Consider the following 15,739-nt stretch of genomic DNA (forward strand, 5'->3'; position numbering starts at 1 on the left):
ACAGAGTAAACAACAGTGTCCTAATATGATACAAACATTTACCAATAACGTGGAAAGCTTTTAAATCTGCTCAGTGAAAGATTCGCTGTGACGAATCTGTCACCGTTCAACATCTGCTGGAAATCCAGGTAAAACTATCTGCGTGCACGCGCGCGTCCACAGTTAACATGATCCCCAGTTGATCCGTAACACCGGCCTTTTGACAGCTTCGGCTGAAGTTGTTCTTGTGTTGATTGTCGTGCAATAAGTTATGTATGACCTGGCAATAAACATTTGTGTAAGTGTGTCTATAATGTGATAGTCTAAACTGATTTTATTTCGGGTGCGGGTCGGGTGTCGGTACTATTTTAAGCGGGTCGGGTGCAGATTTTAATTAGTGCTGTTAACGGAAAACGGGTTGGGTGCGGTTTTAAAGGGATACTCCACCGTCTTTTCATATTAAACTATGTTATTCCCTCAACTAAGACGAGATGATGCATACCTCTCTCGTATTTTTTAGATATTACTTCGCCAAGACGAAGTGCTTACAAGCGCTTGCTATGGTATTCCGCCATACAATATAGTTATCCATTTTACACGCTTAGAAAAGCGCAACGTTTTGTTTTGTGTCATCGTCCTAGGTCGAGTTACACTACGCGAGTAACTGTGTTTAAATAGGGAAAACGTGGAGGTGTTTGGTAGCTTCTCTGCTTGGCCCATATTGAATGAACTGAGTGAACAAAGTTTCGCCGCGCGCCAGAGCGATTGAGTGCACGCACTGAGACGAGAGAGGTATGTATCAACTCGTCTTAGTTAAGGGTATAACATAGTTTAATATGAAAAGACGGTGGAGTATCCCTTTAAGCAGTGCGGGTGCGGATTTACAAAATCGGACCCGTGCTGGACTCTGGTGTACACATAAATCTCTGACCCATCGTCTTCTTCTTTGTTGAATATCTGTCGCTCTACATACGTCATCTGGTATAATTTGATAGACATTTGTAGCGCCCAATAAACGGCTCTGGGCATTCGTAAACCACGCCTCAAATACGAGAAAATGCACATGTGGTTCCCAGACCACGTCTCAAAGAGAAAGTGGTCTGACGTTAGCCAGGCTAGTTTATTTTATGAATACAATAAATATTAAAATGAATATTTTACCGTTTAATAAAAGCAATAAGCCCCTTGTTCTAAATTCACTGTAAAACAGGCTTCGTGGGGCTTATTGCTTTAGTTGAACATTTCAATAATAATGAAATACCATTAGCTTTCCTTCAGGATTTATTGACAAGTTATTTTTTTTTTCGTAATGTCCATATGTAGGGGATGGAAAAAAGAAAATGCATTGTTGTTTGTGTTTGTGTGTGTGTGTGTGTGTGTGTGTGTGTGTGTGTGTGTAATATGTGCCTGGCGCCTGTTGTATTGTTGAAAACTGAGAATTTGAGAGTGCGTGATCGGATGGAGTTTAGGACCGCGCGGTTGTTGCTGCAGTTCTATGGATTCTGACACGCAGTAGCAGCCTAACACACAGCCTACGTGAGAACATCAACTTTTTCCCCGCGTGTTTGTAGCCTATAGAATTTCACAAGTTTTAGTATGACAACTACATTATGCAATTCGTATAACTAATTATCATTTTTCACCGTTTGCTTTGTTTTATCTTAAAACGGTGGGTTTATCTTTGCGTCAGTTTCTCTTGCAGAAAACCGCTGTATAATCGACTAAAACAAAATAACAACGCTGCAGCTTCTCATCTTCTCACCTTAAATGGCGATAACACCAGTTCTCACTTTTTTCTTCACTCTCATACGTGTTTTATATGGTCAGTTAGAAGATGTGATTATTGATCGATACTTGATACCAACACACTGTTCGAGAGAGGTTCAGGTCGGAGACTATATTCGGTATCAGTATAACGGCACATTCGAGGATGGACGGAAGTTTGATTCGAGGTAAGTGAACAATGCAATAATTTATAAAATTCCTAAAACTGAGGTGAGTTAGTGTACACAATAATTATAGCTAACGTTAGTTGTAATGATTCGGTAATATTTCATCTTGGTTTTTCATTTTTTAACTATAATTAATTTTCTAAATACCACACATCATGAGGCACATATCAAACCTCCAACAAATAATATTTTCCCACCTCAGATATTCTAAATCTTTTTCAGTTTGTTAATTTTTTTTTTTTTTTTTTTTAAACACTTTTTATTCTCAGTCCCCTAACGGACAAAATGGAACTGGTTTAAAAAGGATTTTACACAAAACTATAAAAGAAACATACCTACTGTTCATGTATCTAGCTCATAACAATTTAATACAAATTAAACATTTATAATAATTTTCACATTTTTATGGGACTGAAGTTAAAAATAGACAAATTGTGTGTCTGTGGTCTTTATTTTTGTATATAAAAAAACAATTAGCCTATATATGTTGATATTTGATATTTTCATTTTACATGGCAGGTGGTAATCAACAAGAAATGCCTTAACTCTTAATCCCCCCCCCCCCCCTCAATTTTATATATTTTAAATTTTGTCTCTCTCTCTCTGCCCTTCTTTCTGGGTCAACATATCTGCTTGCACAACACTGTCTTTCTGCTGCTGATGTGGCTGCCATTTATGACAGGATGCTTGCCAATGTTTAAGTGGACTCATTACATCAAATATTTTATTATATTTGATATTATATTTCACTTTGTTAAATATCTTCTAAGTACAAATTCAGTGAAGTGCCTGACAAAATGACACATTTGACAAAATGCTCTTTGTACAATAGAAATAAGACATTATTTTATGATAAAAATTATTTAAATGGAATAGCCTAATTATTTTTATTCATTATAATGGACATACCAAAGAATTGTGAAAAGCTTTTAACATTTAATTTTGGTGAACAACGACATTAAAAAGTCTGGGGGACTGAAATAATACAGAATCCCAGGAAATAATTATGACTCTATTATTTATTAAGAAATGTGTTAGTTTATAGCAGTTTGAAAGCACATTTTTTTTTAGTGGCGAATGATAATATTTTGGCTGATGGTGAACTGATTAGAACATGTCTCTGAAACAACATTCCAATCAACCAAACAGATGTTTCTTGGAGCTGTTGAACAAGTGCGCTGTTGGTCAGCAAGACATAACTTATCTTATGTAATGGCATTACAGACATCCCTGCAGAGCTTTGTTCAATAGCATTTTATCTGCAGCAGAAAAATAGTGCTGCATAATGCTAATAGCACATGACACCACAGTAGCTTGATGCGGTTACACCACTGAGTGGCAAAAAGACTTGGCAGCATTAGTGTACAGCTTAGATGCCATGAAAACACATCTAAATGTGAAAGAGCTGTTGTGTGATTGGCTGTACAAATAGGTCAAACTAGAAATCTTAGCTATCTTTTCATAGCTGCAGGAACATATTTGATCAGGGTACTGGGGGTAGCCTACTTAATGTTGAGGGGTGGTGCAGTGATGATGTCAAAATCCCCACCCCTGGTTCCCACAACATTATCCTATGGGGTTTTATGAGTAAAATAAAGCCTGTGTTAAACATAACTTGATGACACTTTGACGGTTTGTTCTACAATGTAAATTGCAGACACCCATAGCGAAAGCTAAGTTTGAAGCAGTTACTTTAATTTTTGAAAACGTACATTTTGAGTGTGCAGTTTACATTGTTGAACAAAATGTCAAGGTATCGTCAAAGGTATGTTTACCACAGGTTTTATTTTACTTATAAATTGAAAGACCCAATAGGAAAATCTTGAGGTAACCAGGGGCAGAATTAGTCTTCCTGGGTGGAAGATTGATGAACATGCAAATAAATATGGACAGAGTTATATGAGAGGGAACTTAAATAAGCTAGTTGTGCTATATTTTAGTTCAATAATAATTTGTATGTAATATTTTGTATTTTAGGGTTATTTTAGGGTACTATAAATGTACCACTAAATTATGCATCAATTTATTATCTGCAATACCATGGTGTAACCACTAGATGGCTAAATAGCCATATATATACATTTATAAACAGTTGTTGCTGAGAAAATTTTTTCAGACACAATACTGGCATTTGGATATATAATTAGACATTAAGACTACTTTTCGTAAAGTTGACATTTAAATGTTGATTTAAAGGTTTCAGTATTTTCATTATTTTTGCTGGCAAATCTGGACACAGAGAAAGCGTTTTTTTTTACTCATACTAGCTACATATAATAGTGTGATCAGTCACAAAAAAATAATCAGAATAAATATTGACTCCGTGTGGCCAGGGAAATATATTATAATATAAAATTGAGTGTTTACATAACAAGTAAGTGTCTGTGGTTGAGTCATGTATCTTCCTCCTATTAAAAAACAACAACTTATCGCAATTCAAGTACTTGCATGGTAAAAAGTTTTTACATTTCTAAAGCATTAACAGCACTCGAACCAATGATGTTGATCAGGCAGTGATTAACAGCGCTCTGATCCAATGGTCAAAAGTTCTCTGATCTGAAGTATTTTAAGAATAAAGGGTTAGGGTTAAAGGTGTAAATGGCCAGTGGTGACATCAGCGCAAAATTGCATGAGGTAGAATGTTAAAAAGGAAAGTGAAAAAGTAAGAGGCATATTAGGAAACATTTGTAAGTGTGCAATATGGAGGCATGTTAATGTTCAGTGTAGACTGTTTCCTTTTTCCTTTTTTTTATAAGGAGGTCCAAGTTGGATGTAGTGTTCAGCAATTTAATTTAGAGTTCAGTAGGTTGACCACAGAGGGAAATAAACTGTTCATGAATCTGCTGGTGCGACAGCGAAAGCTCCTATAATGTCTAACAGATGGAAGCAGAGTAAACAGTCCATGGCTGGGATGAGAGACGTCTTTAATAATGCTTCTCACCCTTCGTAGGCATCATTCGTGGTATTTGTCTTTGATCGAGGGTAGTTGAGCACCAATGATGTTTTGGGCATTTTTCACCACCCGTTGGAGGGCATCCTGGTCTGAGACAGTGCAGTTGCCATACCACATCGTGATGCAGTTTGTCAGGATGCTTTCAGTTATGCATTGATAGAAGTTCAGCAGGATAAGGGGGGACAGGTGAGCTTTCTTTAGCTTTCTAAGGAAGTAAAGGCACAGTTGTGCCTTTTTGATCAGAGTGGCAGTGTTGATGGTCCAGGAAAAATCCTCAGAGATATGGACACCCAGGAATTTGAAGCTAGTCGTCAGTCCCATCAATGTAAATAAGTGTCTGTGTGTGTAGCCTTTCTTAGTCCACCGGTAGTCCACAATCAGCTCCTCGGTCTTCTGGGTATTGAGTGTTAAGATTGTTGTTTGCACACCACACTGTCAGGTGCTGAACTTCTTCCCTGTTGGCCTTTTCACTGTCATCGCTGATCAAGCCTACTGATGTCATCTGCAAACTTGATTATGGAGTTGTAGGTGAAGAGAGAGTAGGATTGGGCTCTGAACACAGCCCCGTGGTACACCAGTGTTCAAGGTGAGGATGGAGGAGTAGTGGTTGTTGATCCTAACAGACTGTGGTCTGTTAGTGAGAAAGTCCAAGGTCCAGTTGCAGACAGAGGGGCTGATGCAAAGATCAGTGAGCTTTGAGATTAGCTTGGATGGGATCACAAAATTAAAAGCAGAACTAAAATCGATGAATAACATTCTGACATGTGTTGCTTTTATCTTGGTGATTCAGTGTGGTGTTACGAACCCCGTTATTAAAGTGCTCGTTATAAGGGGTAAGCAACATAAAGACACGCGATAACAAGATAGCAATTTGAAATAGTTTATTATGGGATCAAAACTCACGTATCAGCAGGCCACTGATAAAGGACAGAGATAGACAGACGTAGACCAACGCAACATAGAAACAAACAACATTCAAACACAGCTAAACAGCGACTGGCGGAAACATCATGACGCACACAGGACTCCTCGCCAATCCTCTCAAGCCCTTCCAGGGCTCCAGACTGCGACCAAATGGTCGCATTTTGCGACCAAAATTTGAGAGTGTGCGACTAAATTTTACATCCAGTCGCACATGTGCGACCAGTAAATTTCATCTCGTTCATAGTGGGCGACAACCGACATCGCGTCTGCGATGCTTTGTTTACGACATCACAAGAAGACTAGCATGTTTAATTTTTAACGGTCCTCCATGAAGGGTTCCGAGTGAATGAGTGTGTGTGTGTGCGCGCGCGAGTGAATGAGTGTGTGTGTGTGTGTGTGTGTGTGTGCAGGGCCGGCTCTAGCCCTTTGGTTGCCCTAGGCAAGATTGAGTTTTTGCGCCCCTCCCTACAAAATTCAAATATTTAAGTTCTTTTAGTTCTATCTCAAATAATAAAATATTAACAGTTGTTTCTGCCATTTCTATTCACCTTCAAAGTAACTATAGCTGGCAAACTATAGCTTAGTGACAGCAATGAAACGTCCAATATTAGGTGATGTAGGCTACAATACCAAGTAAATTTATTTCATTGGACACCTTAATAGCTAAGATGAGAAGACTTACTCTATACTGAGCTTTATTTTTTATCTTCTTCCTTTCTCCGTTTTCGTCCCTGTGCACCAGAGGTTTAGACCGCTTCAATTTCGATCAACGCGCCAGCAGCTGAGCACTTCCCTAACGTAACGTAACGCAACCCTCCCGCCCCCCGCCAATCCAGAAATGGTCGACAAAAATCATAAATTCAATCTAATAATCAGGTTGACAAGTAATTAAACGTGTGGTTGAGGGGGCGCCCTTTGCCCTTTGATCATGTTTAATAAACATGTTTTATTTCGCGTTTCGTTCTAATTTTATGATTAATATGGGAAGTAGATAGGGCGACAGTGCGTCCGCGCCCCCAACACATTTGTCGCCCTAGGCAACCGCCTAGTTCGCCTATAGCAATCGCCGGCCCTGTGTGTGTGCGCCCGCGCGCAAGTGAGTGAGTGAGTGAGCGAGCGAGCGAGAGAGAGTGAGAGAGTGTGTGCGCGAGTGAGTGAGTGAGTGTGTGCGTGCGTGCGTGCGTTAGTCTATGTGCGTGTATGTGAGTGAGTGCGTGTGTACATGTGCGAGTGAATATGTATGTGAGACGGCTCGAGATGACTGGTCGTAAAGCAATGTGTAGTCTGACAATGTTTCTTGTCCAGGACATGACAAGATTTTTAGGAGTCGAAATCGTGTAATCTGATACATTGACTATAGTAACAGACAAAAAAATTGCGTATTCTGAACCAGGCATAACTATAACTATGGTATACTGTGGTTATGAAAGTAGCCTACACATCTTTTTACAGCACTTCAAAATTATATCCTATTAAAATGTTTTTTTTAATGTGTCGACCAAAACATTTTTGTTCATCCTTTAAAGATTGTCTCTATTTATAAAACAAAGTTTCAAGAAGTAGGAAAACTCACACTTATTTTTTTTAAAAAGAAGACTAAATTACCATTGTAAACAGCTGCTGAGGGTGCTTATTGGCTATTTTCACTCCCTAATATCTATTTTGTCACTCATTTTGCTTTTGAAATAATATTAAGACATTATGAAGGATAATAATTAAATTTAACTTTATCTATACACCTCAAATTTAGCTCAGTGCTTTGTCATCCCACAGTGCTACCAAATACTTTCTGTAGAACTTAGAGCCGCGGCCCTCAGATGTTAGTCTGGAGCCCTGTGATCTTAAAATAAAACTGCACCATAATTTCTGTACGCTTAATCTATTTATTATCAAAGTATTTGTCTGTAATAGTTATTTAGGGGGAAAATGTGAAGGTGTGCCCCTAAATTTTCTGCTTGCGCTCCTAAAATTTTAAGTCAGGGGCTACAGCGCTCCTAATAAAAAAAGTTAGTCTGGAGCCCTGCCTTCTCCCTCAGTGAACGTCAAGCTCTTCACAGAGCTAAAACAGTGATCGCAACGATCACGCCGCTGTGGAAAACAAACGTATCCCTCAAGTTCCGCGCTCTTCTCTCTTCACTCTGATGTTATATAGGCTATCCAGCCTAGATACTAAACCAGCTGCAGGTGCACAGGGGCGGAGCCCATTAGGAAAGAGAGAACCGGATCAATGAAAGAGATATACACAAGTAAACATAACTCTGGCCGTAACACTTCCCCCCTGAAAACAGAAACAGTTTTTTTTTTTTTTTTTTCGTTCTCCCCTTCTCTCATACTTGAGAAAAAAGGTGAAAAACTGATTCTGAAAATCAGAGAAAAGTATACAGACCTAAACCCTCGACAACGCATCGGCCACTACATTATCAGATCCTTTCTTGTAATGGATCTCTAAGTTATATGGTTGCACAATTAGTGCCCATCGCATCAGCCGTTGATTGTGATTATACATCTTACTCAAGAAAATTAATGGATTGTGGTCCGTATACACAATAACAGGAAACACACTGGCCCCCACATAAACATCAAAATGCTGTAGTGCCAGCAAAAGAGCTAACGTTTCCTTCTCTATTGTAGAGTAATTAAACTGATGATGATTAAACTTAGCAGAGAAGTAGGACACAGGATGAGGTATTCCATCAGCACCCTTCTGTAGAAGAGCAGCTCCCGCTCCCACAGCACTGGCATCTACCTCCATCTGGAACGGAGAGAAAACGTCCGGGGCAGACAACACTGGAGCACTGCAAAGCAGAGACTTGACAGACATAAATGCCTGTTGGCACTCATTAGTCCAAATAAAATCTTTCGGACTACATAATCGAGTTAAGGGAGCTACAACACTCGAAAAATGTCTACAAAAACACCGGTAATACCCTACCAATCCAAGAAATCTACGCAGCTCTCGCCTTGTAGAAGGTACTGGGTATTCCAGTACAACAGACACCTTTCCCTCTTGTAGCGACAATGCCTCTAGTTAGGGAATTTATTAGCTCGAATAAGAGGTCTTATTGCTGAGATATGAATATGCATATGTCGTTTACACAAATTAGATTATGCCCAAATAGGGAATAGGTCAAACCTCGACTTATATCATCAATTACACGGTTTTCGTAGTAATTACTGATATAGGTAGGGAGAATTATATTTTAGTTGGGGAATTTAGATAGGAGTTTAAAGTTCATTCATTGCACGCACAATCCGTCTGGCAGATCGGATGCACAATGTCTGAACAAAACTCTGTTGTGATTAACACCGACAAATAACCCTTTCCTGTGGCCACAAGGAATTGATTATTTTCGCGAGTAGACAACTTTCAATATTTTAATAGTAAAAGGTTGGTAGAGCTTAAGAGGTAACAATCTGCACTACTCAGGGACTCAGAATTGAAACAGAACAGGCAATCTCAATTCAAAGGATTTAACAAAGTTTATTTAAACGATCTACCGGTTACAGATACTATTTCAAATCACACAGGAGTAAATATGCATAAACAAAACAATATACGATCGCAATAAAGAATACAACAAAGTAAACGTAAGAATCAAAGGTTAACGCAGAGGAAGAAAAAGGGAGAATATGAGAGAGAGAGAGATGAGAAAGAAAGACTAAGAGGGATTTTTAAGAATGGGTTTGTGTGTGTGTACAATGATAGCGTAGTAAGGAGAGGTGTGTGTGTGTAGGAGCACGCCTATAGCTGCACGTGGTCGTGTGTTTCTGTCTGGAAACACGTGGTTCTGAGTTCGAGTATGTGTGTGTGCATGTGTTGGTGTATGTGTAAAAGAGTGTAAGTGTGAGTGAAAGAATTTAGAGATAGGTAGAAACAGCTCAGTCATTCATAACAAAACCCCAATAGGCACAGTAAGTTTAGGCACTCTAAACAGCACTTCAGATTGCAAATTTAAAGTCTACGTTACTTTTGTTTGAAGCTCGGCCCGGTTGTGTGTGTGCGTCGCGTCGGTGTGGACAAAGCGGTCACGTGGTCACCGGGGCGGGTTGCTATGGCTTCTGGTTGCTATGGAGACTTGACGCGAGCGAAAACTTAGCAAGATGATCTTAGCTTTAAGTTGGTTTCGTTGGTTGGTTGAAGAAGACTATCAACTGAAGTAAAGTAGTTTTAAGAAAATAAAACTTGGAAGAAAATGAAAATAAAAGCGAACGAAGATTTCCATTACATTAATGCCCAAAGGCGTGTCGTCTTTCTCTCTCTGGCGGAGTGCACTGAGATGAGAGACGCGCGAGATTTTGAAGGGGCCAAGCCCACGCCCTCTTACGCCTGTGGACCAATCGTCTTTAACAACGTATTGGGCCCAACCTTCTGACGTTTCGAGGTGTATACGCCCCTTCCGACTAAGTATTGAAAGATAAATTCGTTCCTAACATTAATAACACTGGTATTAATAAGAGAATGCATCCTCTGATATTTTGTGTTAAAGATTCCACACCGTTGGGATTTATGGAGCACAACGATACCACGAATGGTAACTTTATGACCTAGTCACCCGCAGATACATGACTTTTCGCGATTATAGTCACATCAAATGGATTACAAATCAATAAAGCTATATAGGCATAATATTTGGGATAAGGGATCATGCATACATCAAGAAAATACATTTTAAACATTTCACAAGATGATTTTGATTCACACATGTAGGATCTGTGTGTGTTGCTGTGTGTGTGCGTGTCGCAACAGAGTCACTGAAAGTTCATCCTGCTGCTGAACTTTTGCTCTTGGAGCCACGGGGTGATGGTTTGTGTGTGTTGTTTTGATGAGATTATCAGTCAGCGCATCGGGTTAGACAGAGTCCTTTGTTTTCCGACGTGTTAAACGAGTGTCTAAATGTAAATCAGTATCTGAGAAAAACCCTGGGGGTTCTCTCGAGATTGCTCTTATTGGTCAGCGGATGTTCGCCGAGCCATAAACAGGGGTCCTTGTTGGTTCAGCAGAAAAGAGCTCTGTGTTTCCAGATAAGCAGTCAATGATTTACGCCATTTGTTGGTGCCGTTGGGTCTGCGCGTCCTTCAAGGAAGGATCTTGAGACAATAGAGGTGTTTGTGGATTAGGATGTCAGTGATTTGATTAGGTCTCGGACCAAAGGGGGTTTGATCCCAGGCTAACTTCAGTAATTTAAACATATAGAGAGAGAGCTGGTGATCTGACCATCTGCCTTGTGTTACACTCTAATGGCCGTACATGACCGTTCCCTACCTGCTTTCCCAGGTATGTAACCGAGGCCTTAGCGAATTCACATTTTCTCAAATTCAATGTTAAAGACACAGCAGCTAAACGACAAAACACATCATATAGCGTCGACAGATGTTCAGCCCATGTAGATGAGTAAATAACTGCATCATCCAAATAGACGTTACAATTAGAAACATCACCTAAAACCATGGACATCAATCTCTGAAACGTTGGGGCGTTCCGGAGACCAAACACCATACGTGTATACTGAAGAAAAGAATCAGGAGTTACAAACGCAGAAATCTCAGAAGTGTGCTCGGTTAGAGGCACCTGCCAGTAACCCTTCAGCAGATCTAACTTCGTAATGTATTTCGCTGCCCCAAGAGTGTCAATACAGTCATCGATACGCGGAAGAGGAAAAGCGTCGGGTACAGTAACGGAATTAACTTTCCTAAAATCAGTGCAAAAACGAGAAGATCCATCCGCCTTTGGCACTAAAATACATGGTGAGCTCCATGGGCTACCACTCGGAACAGCAAATCGGTTTTCCAGTAGGTGCTCTACTTCAAGTTTCATTGCCTCTCTTTTACTCACCGGGCAGCGATAGGCATGCTGCTTTATGGGCCGTGCATTACCGACATCAATGTCATGTGAATTCTACTCCACTTGCGCATCAAAACATTGTCATTCCAGTAAAACTGTTGATTACGCGAAGACGACAAACCATTCTCAGCACTCACGCGACATTTTTCTAACGTCTGGTCATTCTTCTGAGCGTCAATTAAAGTCTCCCGTGAAATGGATACATCTGAAACGAGATCAAAACAAACAGGTAAACTCGCAGTCATTTCAGCATCATTCAAAGACTCCGGAAACGTATTGTCTCTCAAGATTTCTGGGAAAACAGAATCACTGAGGTTATTCTCTTGCATATCATGTTTTTCTTGTCCTCGTGTAGTAACAGCGCTAGCTGAAAACACATCTGGAAAACTTTTAATTAGTACATCAGAATGCGGCTCAGTGTGCGGATCATCGGTCACATGCACGACCGGCATTACCTTACCACCAGCAATATCGTTCCCCATTATAAAATCAATACCTGTCACTGGTAGAGAAGGACGAACTGCTACTTCAAAACACCCAGATGCCAGATCAGACGTAACCCATATGCGATGAAGAGGAACGGTTAAAAACCCCATCTCTATGCCTTGTACAATCGTACTGGTGTTACACGCAGAATCGGCGCAAAAATCTAAAGTGTCTGATAAAATAAAGCATTGAGATCCTCCGGTGTCACACAAAATTCACAAAACTCATTCAAAGACACAAATCCATCGAACACAAACGGTTGGAAACATACATCAGGTGCTGTAGAAGAAATAACAAGTGGCGAAGATAAAGTTTTAACCAAAACAGTCCCTCGAGGCTGAATAGAAGACTCATGTCGCTCTTGCTTTCGTTTAAGTACATGACACTCAGTCATTACATGTCCCAATTTATGACAGTAACTATATTCCTTGAGAGTTTTTGAGCTAAAAGGAACCCATTTGTTTTTGAATTCAGAGATATTCTCATTCTCTTTACGTATGGGGCCTCCAACATCACTTGAAGGTTTAACAAACACTGTTTTGTGCATTAAAGCATACTCGTCTGCTAATACCGCAGCCTGCTGCACTGCACTGACTTTTTGTTCGTTTAAATACAGAGCAGTACGCTCAGGAACACAGTTCTTAAACTCTTCAATCAACATGAGCTCACGCAAAATTATAATCTGTCACTTTACACGCTTTAATCCAGCGATCAAACGATATGCCTTTCTCACGAGCAAACTCGACATTTAGACGCAGGTTTTTTCGTAGTACGAAACCTCTGTCTGTAATGCTCAGGGACTAATTCATACGCTCGAAGAATCGCAATTTTCACAGCATCATACTGCACACTTTCTTCCAACGAAAGCGATGCACACACTTCTTGCGCCTTGCCGACTAATTTACACTGCAACATTAATGCCCAAACTTCAGTTGGCCATTTTAAAGCACTTGCGATTCGTTCAAATGCTTGAAAATATGCCTCTACTTCTCTTTCACGGAAAGGTGGAACTATAGCAATATTTTTAGCTACGTCAAAATGTATAGATGACGACACAGCTACAGACTCGGATTCAGCACCAGCTGAACCAGGACTAGCAGACACAATACTCGAATTTAACCACCCAGGAGCTGTCTGAGAACCATCATCCGAACTAATTGCTGTTTGAACAATCGTTCGTGAGTCTGAAGCGGCCTGCAACTCCAACTCCCGTAGTCGTACTTTTGTATCAGCATCGATTCGTTACATTTCTAACTCACGTTTTAAATCATTCTGTCTTGCCTGAGCACAATCTTGAGTCTCCAACTGTAAATGAGCGAGCCGAATCTTTAACCACACATCAGAACGAAAATCGGGTGATGCTTCAGTAGACAGTGAAATCGGTTCAAATCTAGGAATTGAAAAAGGTGGTCCTACCTCAGCAGTTACTATGCCTGGAGTAGCCTGCAAACCAACCAGCCCTCGTGACGGAGAACTTCCTGCAGCACTTGTCATCACTGGATCAGGTACTTGTCGAGGAACAGAAGGAAATACCCCCTGATCAGTCAAATGAGACAATACACAACGTTTTATTTCCTCTTTGCGCTGCGTTTTAGAAACTGAAATCTCATAGTGCTGAGCTATCAAAAACAAGTCATTTTTTTGACATGCATCTAACCCCTCAACACTAGGTTGATCTATAAATCTGTCCAAATCAAATGTTGCCATTCTATAATTTGGCTTTTATTAAGCGGAGCAATTTAACTAAGGAAAATCCATACGCAAAACCCGGACCTACCTACCTAACCAGAAAACTAGCTACAACCTAGCTAGTCTTCAGAGGGTACCGATTAACCCTCTGATGGTCCTCGGTCACTTCCGAATAATTTTCTGTTTTGAAATTTTAAAAATCACAGCTTCATCGGAAGATTATGAAACTTGGTGACTTTTCTGGCATTAGGTATGTGAATACAAAAAAAAATTGAGGTCATGATCCGAGCATGCTAAGTGGTCGTAAAAAAAATAGTCACACTCATGGTCTTCGGTCAAAAATGACCGACCCATAGGAAATGAATGGGAAATTTACAAAAACACAAAAATTCTCTGAATTTTTGTCTGTACAATCTACAAATCGGACACGATTCTAAAAAAAAGTACACCGCAGTAAAGGGATGACACTCTACAACATCAAGAGTGCAAAAAATTCACACACACACACACACACACACACACACACACACATACAAACACACGTTTATACACATACACACCAATAAATTCTGATTACAAAAATCTGTTTTGAATTTTTTAAAATCACAGCTTCATCAGAATGTTACGAAACTTGGTGACTTTTCTGTCATTAGGTATGTGAACACACAAAAAAATTGAGTTCATGATCCGAGCATGCTAAGTGGTCGTAAAAAAATTAGTCACGATTTTGGTCTTCGGTCAAAATGACCCCCATAGGAAATGAATGGGAAATTGACAAAAACACAAAAATTCTCTACAAATCAGCCACGATGCAGAAAAAAAGTGCTCAGCAATGAAGGGGTGAAACTCAAAAACATCAAGAGTGAAAAACATAACATAATTAATAATTATAATTAATATATGTATATATAATTATTATAATAATTATTAAAATTATTAAAATAATAATTAATAAAATGTTATAAACCTTGGCAAAAAGTATTATTTGAGAATTTCTAAAAAAATACATTCAATCCACATCTTAAAAGTAAGTAATTTGGTCCAAAAACAACTAGAATTCACAAACATCTCCATTTAGAGCTATACAGGCATCTAGTGGTAAACCCATGCAATAACATGTTTTATTTAATTTTATGTTTAATAAATTGATTAATTTTTTTTTTTTTCTGAAAGCCTAGTCTCTATTTTACCCGAAAATACTGCATAGAATTTTTTTTTTTTTTTTATATTTTCAATGGCAAAAAATGGACTATAAATATTGCATAAATATTAATAAGTTCAATCAAATTGTCTCAAAATTCTAAATTAAAAAGAATAAATATTATAGAACAAAAATAAATTGCATTGGTTTTTACTGGGATGGAGGAAGTTTCATTTTTAGGTGTCCGGTCACTTCTGACCGGGAAGGCCCCCAGTGTGACTGCTAAACGAAGACCATCAGAGGGTTAAGAGATTTCTCTCTCCCCCGGAGTACCACCAAAAACAATAAACTAACATAAAAAAGAAAAACAACAAACAGTAAACCGTAGCCAGAACTGGCGCTAAGCACAGCCCTGTTGGCTTACACTAACTAACCGAAAATGCGTAGGATAAACCTGATCCACACAAAGCAAATCAAGTTAATTACTCACAGCTCAATTCTCAGAACAAAGTACTTACAGCTATCAACGATCCCGGATGAGCCCCCATTTATGTTATGAACCCCGTTATTAAAGTGCTGTGGAAAACAAACGTATCCCTCAAGTTCCGCGCTCTTCTCTCTTCACTCTGATGTTATATAGGCTATCCAGCCTAGATACTAAACCAGCTGCAGGTGCGCAGGGGCGGAGCCTATTAGGAAAGAGAGAACCGGATCAATGAAAGAGATATACACAAGTAAACATAACTCTGGCCGTAACAGTGGCGAGCTGAGGA

The 15,739-nt window shown here is 39.4% G+C and overlaps 1 protein-coding gene across 4 annotated transcripts in view; it reads left to right on the top strand.

Annotated features, from left to right (window-relative positions):
* Nucleotides 1-1,466: 1,466 nt before the first annotated feature.
* fkbp10a (FKBP prolyl isomerase 10a) overlaps nt 1,467-15,739 on the top strand; it is a 387,049-nt gene continuing 372,776 nt past the window's right edge. For 3 of the 4 annotated variants that reach the window (XM_081377332.1, XM_081377334.1, XM_081377335.1), the window contains exon 1: nt 1,467-1,931. In XM_081377332.1, coding sequence (XP_081233458.1) covers nt 1,747-1,931 — 185 coding nt within the window. In that variant the 5' untranslated portion in view covers nt 1,467-1,746. The remainder of the gene's footprint in view (nt 1,932-15,739) is intronic. The other variant, XM_081377333.1, reaches the window with a different exon arrangement.

Source organism: Scardinius erythrophthalmus (genome assembly GCF_964197995.2).
Source record: "Scardinius erythrophthalmus genome assembly, chromosome: 10".
NCBI lineage: Eukaryota > Metazoa > Chordata > Actinopteri > Cypriniformes > Leuciscidae > Scardinius > Scardinius erythrophthalmus.